The sequence below is a fragment of the Vipera berus genome (genome assembly GCF_964194415.1).
Source record: "Vipera berus genome assembly, chromosome: 5".
Taxonomy (NCBI): Eukaryota; Metazoa; Chordata; class Lepidosauria; order Squamata; family Viperidae; genus Vipera; species Vipera berus.
This window is the reverse complement of record NC_138207.1, coordinates 38,906,727-38,930,379: the sequence shown is the minus strand read 5'-3', so window position 1 is coordinate 38,930,379 and position 23,653 is coordinate 38,906,727. Positions and strand designations below refer to the sequence as shown.

The 23,653-nt window shown below is 38.3% G+C and overlaps 3 protein-coding genes across 5 annotated transcripts; 2 read left to right on the top strand and 1 right to left on the bottom strand.

The window, feature by feature from the left end:
• Positions 1 to 1,406: 1,406 nt before the first annotated feature.
• FBXO45 (F-box protein 45) lies at positions 1,407 to 8,789 on the bottom strand. 2 transcript variants are annotated; one of them, XM_081328645.1, is made up of 3 exons: positions 8,451 to 8,789; positions 4,742 to 5,098; positions 1,407 to 2,791 (listed from the first exon to the last, which is right to left on the bottom strand). In XM_081328645.1, exons 1-3 carry the CDS (start codon positions 8,718 to 8,720, stop codon positions 2,606 to 2,608), a joined length of 813 nt encoding a protein of 270 aa, XP_081184771.1. In that variant the 5' UTR covers positions 8,721 to 8,789; the 3' UTR covers positions 1,407 to 2,605. The 2 variants fall into 2 exon arrangements, with proteins under 2 accessions (XP_081184771.1, XP_081184772.1); XM_081328646.1 differs by having other exon boundaries at positions 8,586 to 8,789.
• A 91-nt stretch (positions 8,790 to 8,880) lies between these two features.
• On the top strand, positions 8,881 to 12,524 carry WDR53 (WD repeat domain 53). Of its 2 annotated transcripts, none has more exons than XM_081329889.1 (3): positions 8,881 to 9,282; positions 9,662 to 10,157; positions 11,747 to 12,524. In XM_081329889.1, exons 2-3 carry the CDS (start codon positions 9,675 to 9,677, stop codon positions 12,305 to 12,307), a joined length of 1,044 nt encoding a protein of 347 aa, XP_081186015.1. In that variant the 5' UTR covers positions 8,881 to 9,282; positions 9,662 to 9,674; the 3' UTR covers positions 12,308 to 12,524. The 2 variants fall into 2 exon arrangements, with proteins under 2 accessions (XP_081186015.1, XP_081186016.1); XM_081329890.1 differs by having other exon boundaries at positions 8,881 to 9,328.
• Positions 12,525 to 15,402: 2,878 nt separating this feature from the next.
• SMCO1 (single-pass membrane protein with coiled-coil domains 1) lies at positions 15,403 to 21,671 on the top strand. Its single transcript, XM_081329602.1, has 3 exons — positions 15,403 to 15,485; positions 20,114 to 20,251; positions 20,928 to 21,671. The coding sequence occupies exons 1-3, from the start codon at positions 15,436 to 15,438 to the stop codon at positions 21,322 to 21,324; spliced, it is 585 nt and encodes a 194-aa protein (XP_081185728.1). The 5' UTR covers positions 15,403 to 15,435; the 3' UTR covers positions 21,325 to 21,671.
• The last annotated feature ends 1,982 nt before the right edge of the window (positions 21,672 to 23,653 follow it).

The following is a 23,653-nucleotide window of genomic DNA, read 5'->3' as shown; positions in this document are numbered from 1 at the left end:
ATATTTTAACAATTTATTTCAATATTTTGTACAGCTTGAAATTGGTCTTCAGGTAATAAGTTATAAGAATTCTATATACATAGGTTAATAATTCCTTGAGACAGATGGGAACAATTTGCAAAAGTATTATGCAACATGTATCAGAAAGTAGGAAAGACCTATATTAATAGGGAAGAGGTTTCTTCTAAGAATGTGCAAAACTCAGATTTGGAATAGAGTTTCGGAGAACTTTACCACGTCCATTTTTGCACATCCCTGAAACCTTAGAAAATCCCTTACTACTGTTCTTAGGACCAGTTTTTTTATACAGGATAGATTATTCTTTGTACATAAGAACAGAGAAAAATCTATCCAAGACTGCACTGAGACTGTTAACTTAATGGAAGTTTTATTTTTATGCCAGCCCATGCCAGAGTTTTACTTACCGTAGTGATGCATTTTACAGCACTGTATAAATAAACTGTTTCTGGAAATCTCATATTATTCCCACTTTATTCATGATGTCTTAGTACCAAATGTTAAAAGGCATTTCATAGCCTTGTTCTGACTTTGCTGTAGAAACATGCCAGGAATGAACTTGTTCTATTCAGTGACATACTACATATATAGAACAAACATTTTAAGAACATTAATCCACGCGTGCTGCTTTCAAAAACAGCTTAGTGGTATCTAAGCATGAATGGATAAATCCAGAAGGGAGCCAAACTCAAATAGTTCAGAACATGCAAACACTGAATTCTCTTAATAAAGTCTTTCTCCTTTTAAAATTTCCTTTTCTGGTTTTTCCTAAATTGTCAGTAGCTTATGAGGATGGGGAGTCTCTTCTTAATTAGCCTAATACTATCACCATAGCTGTCTTGTGCCTTTACTAAAAAAAAAGGGGCTGATAAAATGAGACATATTCCAACAATTAACGAAGTATTACTTCCTTTTGTCACAGAGCTTTATTTGCCAAGGTGAAGGACAGATAGCAAATAGTAACCTAGCCAAGAAAAACAACAGAACTGAAAAAGACAAACACGTCTATAGCTACTGCCAAGTATTGGGGATCAGATGCTGACTTAAATGCTACCATTCCGAACTTTTTGTGGAGTAAGTATACTTTCCAGCCGTAGGTTAGAAGCCTTTTAAAAATATATATAAAACTTGTATTTAGCAGCACTCATAGAACTCGATCAGCTTTTCCCGGCTTGAACAAAAATAAAAAAATATCTTTAATGTTTTTCTTTTACATATTTAAGGAATTATCTGATGTCTGCAAGACCACATATTTCAGATTATGTAGAAAATAATGTAAACAATATTTATTTCCTCCCAAATGATGCAATTCTATGCATATGTGGAAAAAACTCTTGAATATCATGTGATATGCTTTTGAAAGAAATATGCACAGGATTGCAACGAAAGTGTTTTATCAATACCTTTAAATAAATAGATTTATAAACAAAATAACATTTAGTACCAACAGCTGGCCTGTGGAATTACAAAGTTAAAAGATAAATTGTGCAGGCAATGAATACCAGGGAATGGCAAAGATCTAGGAAAATCTGGGAAAATCTATTGTGAGAAAGGACAATCATTATATCATCCAGAAGTACTTCCACCACATAAAATTCATTAACTTTTTACAAATTCTTTTCAGCCTCTATAATAAATTTTAACAAAATTAAACCCACCCATACTGAAATTTGTGTATCAGGGATGGAATTCCTGCTTAAATTTCAGTTGATTTAATTTAAGGAGTTGAGTATATTGAAATGACCGCTATTTGGAAATACTTTGGAAACCTAATTTTTCAAAATACATTAGAAATAAATTTTACCCTTCCACATATATACTATTCTATTTATCAATCTCAACCATTATTTAATAAGCATACATTGCTCCTTTTGCCAAAAGAGATGTGGCACAACAAAACAGAAATACACTTGTATATATTTTGTCCAATTCCTAAACAAAGATTGACATTTGACATGTAGTGGTTTTTCCATTTAAGAAATTACATACTGGTTAGCAAACCTGTCTTTCATTCAATTTTTAGTTTCTATACAAACAATTTTTAAAATACACTCCAGTATAGCTGCACAATATAGCTCTGGAAAACTGATCTCCAGAATCAGTGCTTCCCAGCACAACCAAAATATATTAAATAAAATCCAATAAGTTTATTACCTTTGGTAAAACACACTGGATTAAAGGTTGGAAAAAAATCACTTTCAAAATGGAAACCTTTTCCACAGAACATGTTACTCTCACATATTAGATAACTTCCTCAATCACTTCTATTAAACAATTCCTCATGTATATACAGGATTCCATATTGCCACTCTTAGTAGAAAATCCGATGCAACATGCTTGTGGTTAACTGCCTGTTTAACTGTCACCCCCGAGGAATTTTTCTGGTCCGGCAGAAAAAGGAAATGTCAGTGTACTCTGTAAAAAACATTTGGTCTTTTTAATCACAAGTTTTGGTTTCTTGAGCACACATTCATGTATTTTCCTCATGCTGTTCTGTTAACCAATATGCAGGTTTCTCCACATTGTCAACTTGATTTTCATGTTCTTGCTAAAAAAACAAAAACAAAGTAAAACCAACACAAAACTATCATCCATCTAAAGGTTTTCCTAGATAAACTAACGTCACCTCAGTGTTGCCATATACAGCAGACACTGCTGGATACAGACATGTCTTTGGCAGTCCTCGAAATGCAACTCCTAAGAACTCATAGCCTCTCTCAAAAGCCAAGGTTTTGTCTTCCATATCCAGGATAACACGAATTCTCTCACCTATCTGTAAATAAAAAGAGGAAAGATTGAAAGAGATGGCAAATATCTAGAGAAAAAAACAACATAAATAAATACAAGTAGGTACTTTGAAAATACATTTTAAACGTTAATAGTAAACTAAGATACAGCCATTTTTATGTAGTAGATGGTGCTCCAAATGATTACACTGGCTTATCTACAGATAAATTTTGGGAATAAATTTCACTGAACAAGTGGGATTGAAATATATATATACACATACATACATACATGAGGGCAATTCAGAAATAAACTTCGGTTTGGTTATCAACACTCGCAGATACAGAACTTTTATTATACACATTAGAAAACTACATCTTTACTTTTCAAAATAATTGCCATTCATTGTCATAATGTCTTGCAAGGTTTGAAATTCCTTCTGCAAAACAATCTCCTGCCTGGGAATGAAATGAAGCCACCCTGAACACCATCGTGAAGCGCATTGTGATCGTCGAAGTGGTGCGACGCAAGCCACTGTTTCATGTGCCTGAAGAGGTGGTAGTTGCTCGGTGCCAAATCTAGGCTAGGGGGTGGGGAGCGGGGTGATCAAAAACATCCCAACGGAACTGCTTCAAAAGTTCTTGGGTGCGTCTAGTGGTGTGTGGGCAAGCATTATCGTGAACCAACACATCGGAAATCAGCATGCCCTGATGCTTGTTATGGATGGCTCGTCTGAGTTTTTGTAACCTTTCACAGTAGACTTCTGAACTGATGGTCAATCCATGCTCCATGAACTTCACCAGCAGTACTCCTTTGGCATCCCACGATACTGTTGCCATAACCTTTCTAGCAGACAATATTTGCTGACCTTTTGGGGGTCTTTGGTATGACACCACACTATTGATTGCCGTTTGCTTTTGGGGTTCACGTATGACAACCAGGTCTCATCAGCAGTCACAATTTTGTTAAGACATTATTCTCCTTCTTTGTCATAATGTGTGAAAAAGTCCAAAGCAGAACCCATCCAGTGTGTTTTATGCTCCTCAGAAAGGAGTTTCGGTACCCAACGAGCACAGAAATTGTCGTATTTTCTGTCACTACCTCGTACAAAACAGTCCGAGAAATTTGGGGAAAATCTAAAAAGATATTGTGAACCGACGAACTTCATGGACCTTTTTGTCAATTTCCTGCATGAGTTCATTGCTGATTACAGATGGGCGGCCACTTGTTGCCTCATCGTGCACTTCAGTTTGTCCATCTTTAAATCATTGATGTCCACCTTCACTCATCACATTTGGTCCGTAAACATTACATAGTTTGCGATGAATCACAGCTGCCAACAATTTTTTTGCACACAGGAATCATATTACTGCACAGACTTCACATTTGGCGGGATTTTCTATGGCAGGGTTCATTTTCAATTGACCTAGCGGACAAGTCAACTGCAACACAAACTTCTCCTTTCACTCTTCACTGGCTACTGAACTACTGAATATGACGCCATAAGATAGGCATCGCTATCCCCCGCATATTTCTCACACATGCTCAAATGGAGGCTTATTTCCGAACTGCCCACACACACACACACACACACAGAAGTTTACTTAAAATTTATTCAAAACATTGCCTAAGAATTCCCAAAGGCTTCACTCATCAAAATTTTAACAAAGCTTTTGGTTTATTATGATTTATTTTTATTTTTATCTACTAACCAACTCTGGGTGGCTTCTAATTTGCATCCCACATTGTATTTCAGTTGGGCAAACAAAGCTTATCAGGATTCTTTTTTGCCCCTTTCCATGTCTACATAGACCCTCTGAAGATTTTCCAAAGTTAAGGTATACCCTAAAGCAGATCTTCAGCATGGAAGGGAATGAAGCATGAGAAAATAAGGAATTAAGCATGACAGAATAGGAAACATTAAGTTAACTGCGGAAGAAGTAATCTGTCATAACACTGATGTAGCCCTTTCAAAAAAACATCGGATTTCACTTACTTGATATTTTGGGGCATTGTTGCACTGTGGAAAACTGCCATTGACTTCTCCATTATGTAATAAATTATTGTCCACTAAATTCCAGCCCCAGCTCTGGTCATCACTGCCTAGGAGGGCTACATAACCTTGACACTGCATGGGAGCTCTTTTTGTAGCAATTCCAATTACTGCCACTGTACCAAGAGGACCTTCCCACCAGACTTCCCAAGCATGACGGCCTTCACTAAAGCCAATCTTGGTCCTTGCTCCATCAGTACTCTGAGCAATGGGATTCCGGTGCAAAGTAAATCCATTCTTCTTAATATAGACATTTCTGGAACAATCATTAGTGCTGAAAGCATGCTGAAAGGCACGTACCTAAAAAAAAAGTTTTACAAAATAAAGGGAAGTTGAGAAGGTCTTTCAAACTAAATAAGACTGTTTCGTTATGTAGCATGAGGCTGTATATTCTGCAATATTTACATTTTTAGTAAACTCATTCAATGAATCCAAACTTTGCAAGCTGAGATAACATGCATTGCATCGATGCATTCACACAATTTCACAGTAACCATGAGATAAATCGTAAAAACAAAATTCAGGAATATTCTTTTACCCCATTGTTTTGCAAATCTATGTACATTACAAACTGTATGATTGTTTGAAGAAAAATGCATCTGTACCAGGCTCTGTTTTAATTAAATAAAAGAATTTGAGTAGTTTTCCAACTATCATCTTTCCCCAAAAGTAAAAAAAAATCAGTCAGACCTTCCAACTTCTTGCGTGATCTTTGTGTGTGTATGTGTGTGAGAAGTTGGAAGGTCTGACTGAAGTTTTTTTAGTTCCACAAACTCTGTTTCCCTGCAGCAGGAAAGAAACGGGCCAGAGCTGGAAAGCAAGTTAGTGAAGAAATGCTATTGGGAACAGAGGAGCTGGGTGGTGGTGCACCAAACTCTACAGCAGTGCCAGGAGGAAAAGCGGCAGGAAACGGGGCTGCCATTTCCAGAACAGAGAAGGGAGACAGAGGGTGATGCAGGGCGGCAAGCAAATGCTCTTCTCTGCTTTGCATCGCTGCGCAGAGCTGCTCCCCTCCTCGTTCTCCATTCTCTCCAGTAGCAGCGACGGAGGGCTGGCAGAGGGAGGCGGCAGGGGAGGCTTGCGCTGCCTGCTCACAGCACAAACCACAGGAGAGTTGGTGGAATAGGAGGTGACAACTACTGCCAGGCAGTTGATCTGAAGGGCGAAGCGCGAAGAAAGCCCCTCCAGCAACAAACAGCAGCAGTGGAGCCTTTCGCCATCACTCCCCTTTGGCTCTAAAACGGCGAAGGGGGACCGGGCCTATCCCACCCATCCTCTGTAGCATGGTAGTCTGGCTCAGGAGGGGAGTGAAAGGGAAGGTAGCCGAGCAAGGAATGGCCTGGCTGGGGGGCACCTGAAATAAACGGGTGGTTGGTATGTGGGACAGCTCCATCCCTTCCCCCACCAGCCTTGCCTTGTTGTGGCGGCAATGGCGCGACAGTCATTCTCCTGCCCCATTGCAGCAGCGAGGTGAAACGGAGTGGGCAGGGTCCTAACTAGGGCTTATTTTGGGGATAGGGCTTATATTAGGCCAACCCCCCAAAATCAGGGTAGGTCTTATTTTCAGGGTAGGTCTAATTTTGGGGGGAAACACAGTATGTGTAATTAACCTATTAACCTAAAATCGGTTCTGATATCGCTGTTTTACTAACCTGACAGCTTATTATTCTAAATAGGAAACTTTCATTTTGTTTGCAAATAATATTAAAGATTCTAACTACCAGAAAGAATGAGTCCTTACATTTAAAGAGCACCTGTCATTTCAGATCCATCATGGCAGCGCCTGTTAGTGGGCATCCACTCACCTGCTGCCTGCCACGTCCCTCACCTTGTTGTGTCGCTGCCACATCACCAGCTGTCCCATTAAAGTGAATGGGACTGTCGGTGAGCCAACAGCGGGTCAGAGGAGCCGCTGGGGGACAGAGATGCCAGTTGCTCTTTAAAAATTATGATTTAAATCGAGTTGATTTAAATCAAGCCTTTTTACTTGATTTAAATCAAATCCACCCTGGCAGCATTGGCACAAATAGTCTAATCAATGCAGACTGAATTAGAAATAAAATGTAAATATCACATTGTAATGAGCCACTTGTAAGTTTGCAGTGTCACTCTGAGAGGAGAGTAGCTGAAAATTCATCAGCACCAGAAAACTTGCTCATCCACTATTTCTCAGTGAGGTATGGAAAACTTAAAATGTGTTTTACTCTACAACTACTCTGTAAAAAATAATAAAGTAAATTCAGTACATGTCACAGTTCCACATCCTCAGTCTAATTGGATGAAGAGGAGCAGGAGCCTGACTCAGCCTTTCAGAAACAGTAAGCAGAGAAAGGAGAGAATAGGAATCATTTTACAGTGCCTCTCCTTTCCAGTTCTGCTAGTGGAGGACTTTTCCATATGAGGCAGTATCTGGCTCATTTTCCTTAATTCTTTACTACAGTACATTCATTTGAATAATTTGCAACATTCTTACTTGGTTCTTTAGGAAGAGATTGCCAGAGTGTTTTATATAATATCATTAAAATGAGGCAGTATCTTTTTTGCAGGTATATGACCTACAAAAATATTTATTTATTTATTTATTTATTTTATTTATTTGTTTTTATAAACCGCCCTTCTCCCGAGGGACTCGGGGCGGTGTACAGAATAAGGTAGGCATACAGAATGAACAATAGTGAAAACAAACAATAGTAAAATACAAACTGGGACCCCAGATTAGAGCTATAAATATCTATTCAGGCCAGGCCGGACTGCTGGAACAGATAAGTTTTTAATTCGCGCCGGAAGGTGCGGAGGTCGGGGGCCATCCGGATTTCGGTTGGTAAGCTGTTCCAGAGGGCTGGCGCACCCACAGAGAAGGCCCTCCCCCTGGGGGCCACCAGCCGACATTCCTTGAGCGGTGGCACCCGGAGGAGGCCCTCTCTGTGGGAGCGCACAGGACGGTGGGGTGCTGACATTGGCAGAAGGTGCTCCCGTAGGTAGTCCGGACCCATGCCATGTCTTAAGGCATACGTAAAGTTATAAATGTATAGATGACTTATGAAAGAAAATAAGATGCAAACCTACAACGGGTTTAAAATGACAAATTCTTACAAAGCTGGGGGAGCACAGAGGGGAAAGGGCTCAAAGTTCCAGTTCTTCCACAAACTCCTTCTGCTTCGGCATGATGGAATTCGCTGCCTAAGCTTAAGGCAGCGCCACAATGTCTAATATAAAAGATATCTAGGCCACATCTGCATAACATGTGGGCAAGGAATATTACCCCACCACTGCGACGCAATTGCCCAGCAAGAGATGAAAGCGGGTGAAAGTATGACACCTCTAGAATCCTCGACCACTATCAGGGTTGAAGACAGCTACCCATCGGAGGATCTCTGAGCAAGTGTGGGAATCTCCTCTCCTTGCCTTCCCAATAGTCCCATGAGCTTAGCTCGCCCATAAACAACTGAGGCAACTGCGAGGCGTGTCTCCGAGGCTGACCCCACGCTCGGCATCTGAAAGGCTAGAAATGGAGCCGGGAAGCTGCACCGGACTCGACAGAGAGCGGATCGGTAAGCCGCCTCTTCGTCGTCACCCCTCCCCTTTTCCCCACCTTCAGTGTGCCTGCGCATGAACACAAGAGCTGAAGCGTCGCCCTACAGGCTCGCCTGACCTTGCCCTTGTAGGTGGGCACGTTGCAGAGGATATCGGTGCGTAGCGCTTCCTCGACGAGGTTGCGAGCCGCCAGGCTGCGCCACACCTCGCTGTTCTCGTCGCCGTGCAAAACGCGGTACCACAGCTTACACACCAACGCGCAGCTCCGTAGTTCCCGGAGGTCCAAGTAGGAGAAGACGAACTCGAGTACCCTACCGGGGAGCCGCCAACCGCCCGCAGCAGCGGCTGAGTTCGGCGCTCCGCCGCTGCCGGCAGCCGCTGCCGCCATAGCCTCAGGCGATTGACCACCGGCCTTCGCGTTCTGCGCGCGCACGCCTTCCAAACCGACCGGCCCGGCCCAGGCGAAGGCGGCGAGAAACCGCGAGCCTACCCGCTAACCAGAGAGCCAATCAGGCGCGCGCCGTCGGCTGCAAAAGGAGGAGGTGCTACCTTGCCAACGAACTCCTCGCCTGTTGCCGGCAAGGAGAGGCGGAAATGAACGCGTTTGTTTGAGAGGTCTTGTTATATGGAGGCGTCGGGAAGTGCCGCTCCTGATCTTACATTTTCGAGTACCGCAGAGGCAAGAACAATCTAGGACCTGTGTTGAAGCTGGTTTCTTGGACAACACATCTTTTATTTATTCTATTTTAATGTCATGCGGTATGGAGCAGGGCCTTGAACGTGAGCCGGCCATTTTGGTTGAGGGCATTGCTGAGCATGAGAAAAAGGATGCCGTCCTAAACGCATGCGCAAAAACTTCACCTGTCAAGGGGGAATACTAAACAGACCCAGCAGATTTTCTTTGCCGGAAGAGAGTTTGGTATCGGGAGAAATTGATTCTTTCCTTTGAGGTAATGCAAGAATCGAGTGAAGTAGGAAAGTGGCGGCTGGGTTAAGGTGCCTGATTTGTTATACATTTATTTGAACCTTATACCGCATGTATTTATTCAACGGCCTATCTTAAACGCATTGTGTTTATACACACTACTGTATTCATTGTGCCTAAGGATTAAGTTTACATTGGAAAATATTAGTGTCCCAAATCGATTGATTGCGATTGTAAGGTCATTATATTTGAGAGTCAGTATACTGGAATTTAGATGTGTAAGTTTTTAAATAAGTAGGTGCTTTATTTGAATAAGTTAATCTAAAAATAACACAATACAATCACTTTTTGATTCTTCAATATATATCAAAACAAAATATCACTCTGATCAATTTTTTTTCCAGTCTGCCTTGAGATATGATGGCAAAGAAGTGGACCAATGGACATTCTTCTTCAATACTAAGCTTAAATGTGAGCAAAGACGGTCTATTGGCTTCAGGAGCAGAAGGAGGGGAGCTCACAATTTGGAATGCTGAAGGAAATCCATTGGAATGTGTACAGCTTCAAAAAGCAGATGATGTCACTAGCGTTATATTTTCTCCCACTTGTTCTAGAAGACTCTATGCTTCTCATGGGGAAATTATTAGCATGCTGGATACCAGGTGTCTCAAGGAGCCAGTTGAATGTTTCCATGTAAATGAGGAAGAGATCAATTGTCTTTCAGTAAATGAAGCAGACAGTTTCTTAGCTGCTGCAGATGATTCTGGAGCCATAAAGATAATTGACTTACAAAGCAAGAAGTTGACTCGCTGCCTGCAACGACATTCAAATATTTGTGCATCTACTGCATTTCGACCCCAGAGGCCACAAAGCCTTCTTTCATGTGGCCTGGATATGAAGGTGATCAGCAGTAGATGAAAGCTTACTAAATATCACTTGTTTGATAGGTGTAACTGTAAACAATCACAGTAGAGTTTTATGTTATGCCAATTAATGCTGTTTCTTTAGTTGTTTTGATAATGGTGACTAGATATGTGGAATTTTTGTTATTATATTCCATCAGGGGAAGTATTTTATGCACTATAAAGCAAATGGGGAAGGGTCACAACAGAAGTTGATTACTATTATTCTTCCTACCATTGTAATTTTTATATCAAAACATCTGTTCCCTTGGTTCTAGAAATACTTTTGCCATCTTGTCAATTGCTATAATTGTTCAAAAACGGATTGTTTTTCTATAGAAGTATAGAATAGGTCAGCTGAACCAGATTTAAAAAATGCTTTCTGAAAGTTAACTTGCTCAGAATCTCAACATCAGCTGCAAAATTAAAGCTAAGGCTGAAGTAGTAAGTGAGATATCAGCATTGTTTCCCAACTGAAACATTACTTTGATTGATGCAGAAGATAGAAAATTGATTAAGGATAGGAGATAAGGAAAGAAAAGGATTTATACACAATGATACTTTACTGCCAACAAAACACACATTGTTGCCAGATGAGATTACTTTTTGCTTTATCCTTTGGAACAGATACAGGTTTCTGCAGAATGCAGAGAATGAAAAACTCCAAAAGAATGAATAAAAATCAACTCAGTATTTGGCTTTCTAAATAATATACTATACAGGACTGAGTTCTACAGAATAGCAGTTTAATCTTTATTTATCATAATTGCACACTTCTCAATTGAAGAGGCTTTAAAAATCAACTCAGTATTTGGCTTTCTAAATAATATACTATACAGGACTGTGTTCTACAGAATAACAGTTTAATCTATCATAATTGCACACTTCTCAATTGAAGAGGCTTTTGGTGATTACAATTAAGAGCAGACTATACAACAGGGGTCTTCAAACCTGGCCCTTTTATGACTTGTGGACTTCAACTCCCAGAATTCCTCAGCCAGACATGCTGGCTGAGGAAGTCTGGGAGTTGAAGTCCAGAAGTCATAAAAGGGTCAAGTTTGAAGACCCCTGCTATACAACCATACAACCGAAAATAATGCTACCAAGAAATCATCCAATTACTCTTAAGGCCTCTAAAATAAATTAGGCCAACCTAATTTCTGGTAGGGTCTATTCTATAACATATATGGTGTCACTGAAAAGCAGCACGTATCTACAAGTCTCTGTCCCATGGGCTTTAAACATTTTCTTGTTTAACCACTGTGCTGGAAATCTATAATTTCCGCATAATATAGCTTGACCAATTTGGTAGATAGATATAATACGTGTAGTAAATAAAAGTAAAAAGATATTTTTTTTAAATTTAAGAGTCCCTGAAATTGAAGCAGTTTATAAATTTCAAAAATAATGAAATAAGAGTAATTCTATATTAGATATAATTTAAGTCAACAGATGCTTTTTATCTGTAAACTAAAGCATAATTTATGTGAGTTGTATCACTGTGTCATTCTGGGGAACGTGACAATGAAAGTTTACATTTACATGACTTCTAAATTAAGAAATCTTTTTGTTTTGCTTTGTTTACAGATTATAATGTGGAACTTGCAAAAAACTCGTCCACAGTGGATTATGAACTTGCAAGAAGAAGAAGCAGCAGCTGAGCAAGGGATTGGCCAACTCTTTAACCCACCATTGATTCATTCACTGTCTGTTTCTACTTGTGGCAATGTCTTTGGCTGTGGAGCTGAAGATGGTAAAATCAGAATCTTTCGAGTAACAGGTGCCAAGTTTGAACAGGAAGTAGCGTTTAAAGGTCACTCATTAGGAGTGTCACAGATTTTCTTTCTGCCGGAAATGTATTGCTTTATTACAGGGGGAAATGATGGTAGAATATTGTTGTGGGATGTTAGCAATGAAATTGGAAAATTGAAAAGTCCAAACAAGGCAATTCACAAAAAGAAAAATGCCACCAAGAAAGTCGACAAAATGAACCCAGAGCACACAAATGAATGCCTATCCATTTCGCCCAAATTGACCATTGAACATGGAGAAAAAGTGAACTGGATTTCATATGTGTCAATTAACGGTTCTAAGAAAATATTGGTTGCTGACCAAAGTAGTGATATATCCATGTATCCTATTTCTTGAACTCTTCATATCTTTAGGTAGGCAATCAATGTCTGGTACAGTATTTTGGATCTACTAATTTTCTGGTGCATTATTCCTACTACCTCCCATAAATAAGCCAATTCTGTGTACTACTAAAAGTTATTTTGCTAGTTCATATATAGTACTACTTTTGGAATAACTAATTGGTGTGATCTTACTGGTAAGCTTGCAATAAAAATGTATATGTGAATAAAGAACTGGGTTTTAAAACAAAAGAAAAATAGAGACTTGTCTTTTTTAATATATGTTCTTATAAATTCTACTGACAGAAATAGATTTTTAAAATAACAGAATAACAGACTTGGAAGGGACCTTGGAGCAGTGGTGGGATTCAAATATGTGAACAACCGGTTCTCTGTGTGGATGCCACTTCCGGAAGTCCATTCTGGGCCTGGGCAACAAAAATGTAGTTACCGGTTCTGCCGAAATGGTGCGAACTGGCTGGATCCCACCACTGCCCTGGAGGTCTTGTAGTCCAATCCCTGCTCAAGCAGAAAACCCTATACCATTTCAAACAAGTGGCTATCCAGTCTCTTCTTAAAAGCCTCCTGTGATGAAACACCCACAACTTCTGAAGGAAAACCATCTCACTGATTAATTGTTCTTACTTTTAGGAAATTTCTCCTTATGCTTCTCTCCTTGATTAGTTTCCATCCATTGTTCCTTGTTTTGCCTTCTGGTGCTTTGGAAAATAGGTTTTACTCCCTCTTCTTTGTGGTAGCCTCTCAAATATTAGAACACTGCTATCATGTCATCCCTAGTCCTTTTCACTAGACGAGCTATAACCAATACCTGCAACCTTTTTCATATGTTTTACCCTCCAGGTTCCTAATAATCTTTTTGCTCTTCTCTGCTCTTCTTATGGTTAAGAAGTAAAACTGAGTTGATAAATGGCTTGAAGAACCTGAACAAGTTCTGCAAATATCTCCTATTAGTGTCTTGGAGGATCAGCAGCAAATTCAGACAATCATGGATTGTTCAGTTCAGAATAAAGCTTCTAATAAAGCTCTTTTAAATGTTGACAAGTTGTTTTATCAAAAAGCCCAGCATATGGGATCTGACATTTGCTTTGCTTTACTAATGGCTGACATCAGGTCTATTCAAGATAATTAATGCTCAACTTTATATATCTGGTATATATGGGAAATTGTTATTGTTTGAAGAAAAACAATGCAAATGAAGTGTTTTTTCTTAAACAATTTATAAAATAGAAAACTATATTTCAGTTAAAAGAATTCAATTACACAAATAGTAATAGATGCCTTTAGTGCAATCCCAAAACAACTAGAGCACCACTTGAACACCATTGGTATTGACAAGTTCACCACCAGTCAATTGCAAAAAGCAGCTTTACTTTGAACAGCTTACATTCTGTGACGATACCTCTAACAGCATAAAACATCCACATTTGCCTATCCCAGGTCCTTGGGAAGGACTCAATAGGTGGAATAAAATGGTAAATCCAGTCTGAATATCTTGCTGAGTGTGGGATGAATGGATAAAAATGCCAAATCCAGCCTGAATATCTTGCTGAGTGTATACACACATGCATACATGTGAAATTAACCTTTTGTAAATTATTTTGGAAGGACATGGCCCTGAAAACTAGCATGTCCTTTAAATAGTTATATGAAAATAAATATTAACCTTCACATAATAATTATGAGAAAGACTTTAGTTGTTTTATTTTAGACATTTCCAACCTCTAAGGAATGGATGTTTCCCCTGCCCATAAATGCTTAGAACATATACAATGCTGAGAATTAAAGTCATCTATGCAAACTGAAAATAAGTGAACAAATAATAAAAAAAGGAAAAATACATAATGAAAATAACTTTTGAAAATCTATTATAATGGAAACCTTAGCAAGTTGTAATGCAATGTAGGGATAGGATTCTGTTGTGGGAACCTAGTTTGGTTTCTGATTCCTCTATCAACAAGAAAAACATTTGTATTATTTGAAGTAGGCAACTGATGAAATCAGTCAATACAAGATTAGAAATAAAATGTAGAATACCAAATATCAAAGATGCCTCCATTTATAATTATTATTTTTGTAGTGTGCTGTTTTTCCACCTCCTACTAAAACATGTTTTGCATGGATATAGAGCAGCAGCGTGCCTGGCTGAGGAATTCTGGGAGTTGAAGTCCACAAGTCATAAAAGGGCCAAGTTTGAAGACCGCTGATATAGAGTGACCTTTAAGTGTTGCTGAGCTACATCTTTCAGCATCCCTTACTATTAGCTTATGTTGGAAATTGAGTGCAGCAATGTTTGAAGTGCTGGATTTTGTGCAGGCACGTTGGAATGTGGAAGTGGGCATTTATTGACTTACACTATATATATTGGATGAGACAAATGACTTATTTGTTTAACTGGATTCTCACACAAGTTTTAGCGCTTGTGTGGAAAACAGATCATTTTTATGTGATATTTATTGAGAAATATTGAAAAATTTAAAGGGTACAAAAACTTTTAAGCACCACTGTAAACATTAGATCTGAATACAATATCACAAAATAGCCTAATGAGAAGAGCTTATATTTAGCACCACTGAGAACATCTTAATACAAAAAGACAAAAGATTTTGGTTAGAATAAGAACCCTGGACTCCAATTATTGCTGAACTATTCCCCAGAGATCCCAGCCAGCATGACACTAAGTGAATATTGCTGGGGTTTGGAATTCAGTAACTTCTGCACTGCCAAAAGTTTCAAAGAAATTTAACACATAAAGTTACTATATTATAGATTCATATGAGTCTAAAATTAATGGTTAATTACAACAATCCTGCGTGTGACCTGTACAGTTCATAGTATTAAATTATGATTTCCTTTTATGGATCCATATGATGTTTGTAGACTTAATGTATGTTTGCATGAAACTAAGAAGAGAAACTATACTGTGATTACCATGCTGTAGTTTAATAAACAATGTGCTTGCGAGTACAGTATGTGTTAATATTCTATATTTGGATTTCCTAGCTATAAAAAGCTTTAAGAGAAAACTGACCTTCAGCACCAGTTGGATTACTAGGTATATCTCTGCTGTCTGTTATGGAACAGAAGTCAAGAGACATTTGAAACATACATCTCTTATTCCTGAAGATGGCCAAAGAGCATTTATCTCTGTGTGTCCTGAACAAGACATTAAACAGGTCACAAGTTGACTTTTGCTGGGAAGGTTTGTTTTGGGAAGGGTCTTGGAATGGCATATTTCATATGTTAAATGTTTCTTTTGAATATTTTTTCCTGACCTGTTTTGCTTTGTAAATCTACATAATATCTCAGATAAAAGAAATGTAATAATGCTGTACTTGAAATCATTCTTATTAAAGAAGTGGTGACTTAGAAAGCATCAAAGACCAGGATGGATAATGGAAAATGCCTACTTTAAAATAGAAATTTAATCTTTCTATAATTATGCATTGTTTTATTTTTTCAGAAATACCAAAATAATTAAAAATATAAACTAGTTAGCTACAGAATTGGCAGCATTTCACTTGTTTCATCTTAACTCTGGAGGAGGATTTTTAAAAATAGCCAGCTGCTCAGTAATTTAGCATTTTGGAACTGCAATGTTAAACATGGAACATTATAAATAACTGAAATGATTATGCATTTGTGATTGTGTAATCTGTTGGTACATTGTGACAATTCCATTTGTTGTTAGTTGCGAAGTTGTGTCCGACCCATCGCGACCCCATGGACAACATTCTTCCAGGCCTTCCTGTCCTCTAACATCTTCTGGAGTCCATTTAAGCTCACTCCTTCTGCTTCAGTGACTCCATCCAGCCACCTCATTCTCTGTCATCCCCTTCTTCTCTTGCCCTCAATCTTGCCACAGTTTATGATCCGCACAATCAAAGGCTTTAGCATAGTCAATGAAGCAGAAGTAGATGTTTTTCTGGAACTCCCTAGCTTTCTCCATGATCCAGCATATGTTGGCAATTTGATCTCTAGTTCCCCTGCCCCTTCGAAATCTTGCCTGCACTTCTGGTACTTCTCGATCCACATACTGCTGGAGTCTAGCTTGTAGAATTTTAAGCATAACTTTACTAGCATGTGAAATGAGTGCAATGGTGCGATAGTTTGAACATTCTTTGGCACTGTCTTTCTTTGGAATTGGAATGTAAACTGATCTTTTTCCAATCCTGTGGCCACTGTTGAGTTTTCCAAATTTGCCGGCAAATTTAGTGTAGCAGTTTTACTGCATCATCTTTTAAGATTTTGAATAGCTCAGCTGGAATACTGTCACCTGCACTAGCTTTGTTGTTGCTTAGGTTTCCTAAGACCCACTTCACTTCACATTCTAAGATGTCTGGCTCGAGATCAGTGACCACCTCATCAAGGTTATCAGGGATGTTAAGCTCGTTCTTGTATAGTTGTTCTGTGTAATTTTGCCACCTCTTCTTAATCTCTTCTGCCTCTGTTAGGTCCCTGCCATTGGTCTTTTATCATGCCCATTTTTGCATGAAGCATTCCCTTCATCTCTCCAATTTTCTTGAAGAGATCTCTGGTCCTTCCTATTCTATTGTTTTCTTCTATTTCTTTGCACTGTTCATTTAAGAAGACATTCTTATCTCTTCTAGCTATTCTCTGGAATAATGGACTCCCTCAGGGCTCTGTATTGGCCCCATCCTTATTCAATTTATATATTTCCGATATACCACCCACGCTATCAACAAAGTTCTCTTACGTTGATGACTTGGCATTAGCATATAGCCACAAGGACATCGAAGTTACAGATGGTGTACTTACAGCCAACCTTACAACTCTGAGCACATACTTCCACCAATGGAGGTTAATCCCAAGCGTAAGTAAGACAGTCACATCATGTTTCCACCTTAATAATAAACTGGCAAAAAGAGAACTCAATGTATACCTAAATAACAAATTGCTCCCATATGAGGCAACTCCAAAATATCTGGGGGTCACCTTAGATAGGACCCTGTCTTTTAAAAAACATATTCAGAATATGGCTGCCAAGGTTAACAGCAGAAACAACATTCTGCAAAAACTATGTGGAACAACTTGGGGAGCTTCAGCTCCAAGTCTTCGATGCGCAGCCCTTGGGCTTTGCTACTCTGTAGCAGAATACTTCGCACCTGTATGGATAAACAGCTCACATACAAGACTTGTTGATGTTCAACTCAGCCATATGATGAGATTAATTACTGGGTGCATAAAATCTACACCTATTCACTGGCTACCAGTTCTTAGCCACATACTTCCCCCACACTTACGATGACAAGAAGCTCTCATTCGGGAGTATAGTAAGATCCTGCTAAACCCCTCTCTACCCATTCATGCCTATACCTCTGATCTCTTAAGATGTCGATTAAAGTCAAGAAGTCCACCACTCCTCACAGCGCTTAAGCTGCTGGGCGAACATCAGAGCACTATACAAAAGTGGATGGAAGCATGGAGTAGCTATACCTCCCAAGATATTTCTGAGCATATTTATCCTAATAGTATACCTCCAGGATTTAATCTACCCTGACACATATGGGTGACATACAATAGAATTAGAATGACTCATGGGGTGTGTGCCGATTCTCTGTATAAATGGGGAAAGACACCTTCAGCACAATGTGATTGCGGGGCTCCCTGACAGACTATCCAACATATAGTGAGGGAATGCACTAATAGAAGATACCCAGGAGATTTTAAGGACTTCCTCTGCATAACAACGGCAGCTACTGACTGGATCTCCAAACTCGACATTAAACTCTGAAATGTTATTTCTGTTTTCCTCTTAGGTTTTACAATTGCTTCTTTTTAAAAAAAATTGTTTTAACTGTTCTAACTTGTAAATATGAAGTGCTTTTAATTCTGTGTGTGACCAGCCATACACTAAATAAATAAATCTGGAATTCTGCATTCAATTGGGCGTATCTATCTTTTTCTCCCTTGCCTTTTGCTTCCCTCCTTTCCTCAGCTATTTGCAAAGCTTCCTCAGACAGCCATTTTGCTTTCTTGCATTTCTTTTTCTTTGGGATAGTTTTAGTTGTTACCTTTTGTACAATGTTGCGAACCTCCGACCATAGTTCTTCAGGCACTCTGTCTATCAGATCTAATTCCTTAAATCTATTTATCACCTCTAATGTATATTCATCAGGGATATGATTTAGTTCATACCTGAGTGGCCTAGTGCTTTTCCCTACTTTCTTTAGTTTAAGCCTAAATTTTGCAATAAGAAGCTGATGGTCTGAGCCACAGTCAGCTCCTGGTCTTGTTTTTATTGACTGTATAGAGTTTCTCCATCTTTGGCTGCAGAGCACATAGTCCATCTGATTTTTGTGTTGACCATCTGGTGATGTCCATGTGTATAGCCGTCTCTTGGGTTGTTGAAAAAGAGTGTTTGCTATGACTATCGTATTCTCTTGACAAAATTCTGTCAGCCTGTGCCCTGCTTCATTTTGTACTCCAAGGACAAACTTGCCTGTTATTCTGGTTATCTTTTGGCTTCCTACTTGAGCATTCCAATCCCCCATGATGATAAGGACATCATTTTTTGGTGTTAGTTCTATAAGGTGCTTCATAGAACCAGTCAATTTCATCCTCTTCAGCACCGGTGGTTGGGGCGTAGACTACTGTGATATTGAATGGTTTGCCTTGGATTTGAATTGAGATCATTCTGTTATTTTGGGGATTGTATCCCAGTATTGCTTTTCCTACTCTTTTATTGACTATGAAGGCTACTCCATTTCGTCTGAGGGATTCTTGCCCGCAGTAATATACCTGATGGTCATCTGAATTAAATTCACCCATTCCTGTCCATTTTAGTTCACTGATTCCTAAGATGTCGATGTTCAGTCTTGTCATCTCTTGTTTGACCATGTCCAGCTTTCCTTGATTCATGGCTCTTACATTCCAGGTTCCTATGGAGAAAAAATCTTTACAGCATGGGACTTTCCTTTCACCACCAGATACATCCACAGCTGAGTATCCTTTCGGCTTTGGCCCAGTCGCTTCATTCTTTCTGGCACTACTAGTACTAGCCCTCTGCTCTTCCCCAGTAGCAGATTGGACGCCTTCCGACCTGAGGGGCTCATCTTCCAGCGTCATATCTTTTTTCCTTTTGGTACTGTCTATGGGGTTTTCATGGCAAAGATACTGGAGTGGGTTGCCATTTCCTTCTCCAATGGATCACATTTTGTCAGAACTCTCTGCTATTACCTGTCTGTCTTGGGTGGCCCTGCACAGCATAGCTCATAGCTTCATTGAATTACGCAAGCCCCTTCGCCACAACAAGGCAGTAATCCATGAAGAAGGGCAATTCCATAAAGATAAGTATTTCTATAATGAACACTGGAGAAAAAGAATTGACTTACTTATGATTTAGTTATAAACTATGTTTATACAGCTGGTCAATCAATATAGATTAAATTTTATTTACTAAATTTGAGAAAAATAAATGTACCAAGAGATCATTTTACTACACAAAGCTGAAAAGAAATTGACCTTGCCAAAGCATTGCTGCAATTTTCAAAAAATTCTCTTCATTATTTGTATATTTTTTAAAAATAACATTTTCAAAATATACAGTGAAGTAGAATAAACTGTTCTACATGGGGAAAAGATTGCAAGTAAACTACAGCATTATGACAATATCATGTAGACTATATGGATAGAAGCTAAAGAATCCAAGTTCCAAACTGATATACCAGTCTTTCAAGTATACATCATCTATTATATAAGAGCTCTTTAGTCAAACTGGAAAACATTCTTTAGAATGGGTGGGTCTTGATTCTAATTTCCTTTGGCTTTTTAATCTTACTAGAATTGAGAACAAGCTGCAAACTATGAAGTCACAATATATTGTATTAGATTCTGGCATTCAGAAATTATCAGAGAAGTTTGACTTTTGGAATACGGTTCTAGACCAAGATGTGATGTGGACATCACTGCTAGAAGACAGGTAAGAAAAATAAAAATATAGGTTATAAAAATTTTGGGAGTAATATAATGGCTGTCTGGCAATGGGATCACAAATGTTCTTTTGGGTTAATAAAATTTTAATAGCTTTTCCCAACTTTGTTCCCTTTCAGTATGCTGGACTATAACTTCAAAGTCTCTTGGAAGCATAGTCAGCATCTGGGACTTCAGAGTTGTAATGTAAAACATCTAGAATACATAAGGGTGCGAGTAATACTAGCTTTAACAGAATGGCTTAAAAACATCAGACTTTGTTTCCATTATGAAATGTTTATTCCAAACAGTTCAGTTATGGAGCATTACCCAAATCTTGAAAAGAAAATTTAATTTTACATGCATTTCTAAATAAACATTGCTTTAAATTTTATTTGGACATTGAAATAAAATGTTGCAAATTGTATTGAATTAATAGAACTGTAGATGTGTGGTTGAATTCCACTTTGATGGACCATGCAGTTAATAAATATAAATATTACAGCTTTAGCCTGCAAACCTAAGGATACACCTGGAAATAATTTTCATCTAAACTAATGGTATTTACTTTAAAATGGAGACAAATAGAATTTTGCAACATGGCTACTTCTCAAATGGAAATAATTTGTGGGCCTGTTGATATAAACCGCAAAGGTAAATTGTTTTTCTTAAACATCTTTTTGCAGGTTTAATTCTGTGGAGATAAATCTCTTCTATAGCTATATCTGTGAAACTATTCAGTGTCTACATTCTCATGTGGTAGAAAGCATACCTGATCTTGCCAGAGTATTGCCTACATTATCATCTGTTCTGAGGAGGAAAGATAAAAACAAAAGAATTAAATCAGCATGGGAATCGGCACTGGAGATATTGGGACTCCAGGAAGAAGATGTTAAAGCTTTCTGTACATTTTTCATTACCTATAGCCAGGATGCAAACTATTTCCCTGATAAACTAAGGCAACATTATACCCAAGACATCCAATCTATTGTAAACAAAGTGGTGAATAATCAAGTCCTTCACCATAGCCTATTATGTGCTATTAATATAGTGGAAAACAAGAAAGTTTCAAGATATATGTAAACCACAAATATATTCTGAAACAATACTTTTCCTCCAGAAATATATGACACGTTCTCCAATAAAGGAAAATATTTAATTCAAATTGATTGAAAGATGCAAGACTTCTCAGTTTATGTATAATTGGGGGAAGCAATATTGGCCTGCTTTACAAAGCTGTGGAACAGATTACATAGATAATGTTTGTAAAGTGAACACTAGAAAGCATAATGTAAGTGCTAGAACATTTCCATTTTGTGTGTAACATCTTTTAAAATCCTTCCATTAGTTATTTCAGCAGAGGAGGTGGGCTGCAGTTATCAGGTATTTCATTTTGTTGTTTCCAATGTGAAATATGTCTAATCCTTGAATAGCAGATGGAATTTATTTATTTAGTCATTGATACCAAAGACCTAGTTGTGTGGATCTAGGATATTACATATGTGACATATAATATTTTGTGGTGCAAATCTATTTGGCATGCTGCCAAATATTCACCTTTATTGTATATATATTATTGTAAAGTCCCTGGCCCTTAACTTAAATTTGAGATACCATTAGATACCTAATCAGGCAACTCAAATGGAGGCTTCTTGAGGAAACAGTGCTTTAATTGATCAAATAAAACAGCTGGGTGGCAAACAATCTGGAACGCTGGCAGAGTTACATCCAGAAGTGCCACATCTTAGAAAGTTAGTAGCATTGCTTTATAAACTTTGTTAGCCAATGAAAATCAGACAACAGGGCCATTACATCATAAGGAAGACATCAATCATTCCTGTATACTCTATTATTCTCTTCTTCAGTACATCCCATCCATATGCATGTTTCCCAAACTTGCATGAAATTTGTCCCTGACGCAAATGCTGATTACAGAAGCGAGATAGCAATAGTCAGGCTAAATAATTTCTTTTTGTTGCAGTTACAGAACCCTTCAATATAACATTTTCTGTCACAAATCTATGACTTTGATGTAGTGTGCTGCCAAATATTCACCTTCATTGTACATACAACAGCAATATCACTTGCAAATGTCCACACATGGTAGGCAGATGACTGAGAAAATAGGAGTGTGTCCCAAAGGTGATAGGAAACTATCCAATTGGAAATAACAAAATATAATTGCTCTCTGATTACTAAAGAGATTCCAAAGAGAAAATCTCAAGAATCTCTCACTGCATTGACAGTAGATTCATATTGAAATGACAAAAAAGAATTTTTGTATAAACAGAAGAGGAAGAGATGAATGATATACAAAAGCAAATATATTTGGAGGAGCAGCTTTATGAAGGATATAAACAGGAAGAAGATAGGCTTTGTACTTTCAGAAGGCACTGGACAGAGAACAGAAAAGACTAAATCGCAAAAGTGTCTCCTCTGATGAGTATCATTTGTGCCCTACCTACAACATCTAAGGCAGTAGGAAAATCCCCAGCTGCAAACTTTTAAAGGCTTCCAAGAGCCAGAAAGAAGTCAACCCATAGGCATTCCCAGTGAGAATGAGAGACCCTCTAGCAAACACCAGACAAAACCATTTGTAAAAGATGGGAATGTTCTGAACTGTATGAACTCTAATTTAAACAATGTAGAATTGCTGACAAACAAAGGAGGAGTATCCAGATGGTTAGAAAAATGGATTGTCATTAGGTGCTTGGGTTGATTTTCAAGCTAATATTTGGGTATAGTTCTGGGTTTTGGTCAATTTGTCTGAAATTTCTGGGTCATCATTTTAAAACTAAAATCATTATTTGAAACACTTGCATACATCATGGCTTGTGCCTGTGTATTTTTAATTCTTAGAATGAATATAGTTATGGATAAAAGCCAGACTCTTGAGTTTATCTGTAATGCTTTCAGCATGAAATCACATTTTTACACAGAAGGAAGTGATATTTTTGGAAAACCTGAAGTCACAATTGTTATCAAAAAGTACTACCAATGATAATTTCAGGATGTGGAGATGATCATTTTACAAGGCAAAAGATGCTTCCAGAGATTCTTACAGTATGGAAATTCATAAATCAAAATACACGAATCTTAAACAGTCTAGAAGATGTAATCGATGAAGTATATATCAAGTATTTAATCTGAAGTGGTTAAGTGCTTTGGTTTTCTCCCATAGATTGGAGGAGTTAAATGCTCTCTGGCCATTCATTGGCCAGAAACTTTTACGCTAATAGTAGAAGTTCTTATTTCCTCCTGCTTTTGTAGCAGTTCTTGGTCCAGTTATTCGTTTCCTGTGTGGCTCAGGATAGGCAGCCCATTTTAAAGTTCTGTTTTCACAGTAGAATTCCCTGCAGCTTCTCGTATGAGTTTTTTGAGTTCTTCACGTCTTGCCGTCAAAAGGAATGAC

Bases quoted from the DNA above. Each gene is read 5' to 3' on its own strand.
- WDR53 (XM_081329889.1), top strand. From the start codon at position 9,675: ATGATGGCAAAGAAGTGGACCAATGGACATTCTTCTTCAATACTAAGC. The intron at 10,158-11,746 runs GTGATCAGCAGT...CTTTGTTTACAG, and splicing joins CATGTGGCCTGGATATGAAG to ATTATAATGTGGAACTTGCA.
- FBXO45 (XM_081328645.1), bottom strand. From the start codon at position 8,720: ATGGCGGCAGCGGCTGCCGGCAGCGGCGGAGCGCCGAACTCAGCCGCT. The intron at 5,099-8,450 runs GTCAGGCGAGCC...CTTTTTTTTTAG, and splicing joins TGCCCACCTACAAGGGCAAG to GTACGTGCCTTTCAGCATGC. The intron at 2,792-4,741 runs GTAAGTGAAATC...TTTTATTTACAG, and splicing joins ACAATGCCCCAAAATATCAA to ATAGGTGAGAGAATTCGTGT.
- SMCO1 (XM_081329602.1), top strand. From the start codon at position 15,436: ATGGCCAAAGAGCATTTATCTCTGTGTGTCCTGAACAAGACATTAAAC. The intron at 15,486-20,113 runs GTCACAAGTTGA...TAATCTTACTAG, and splicing joins CTGAACAAGACATTAAACAG to AATTGAGAACAAGCTGCAAA. The intron at 20,252-20,927 runs GTAAGAAAAATA...ATCTTTTTGCAG, and splicing joins ACATCACTGCTAGAAGACAG to GTTTAATTCTGTGGAGATAA.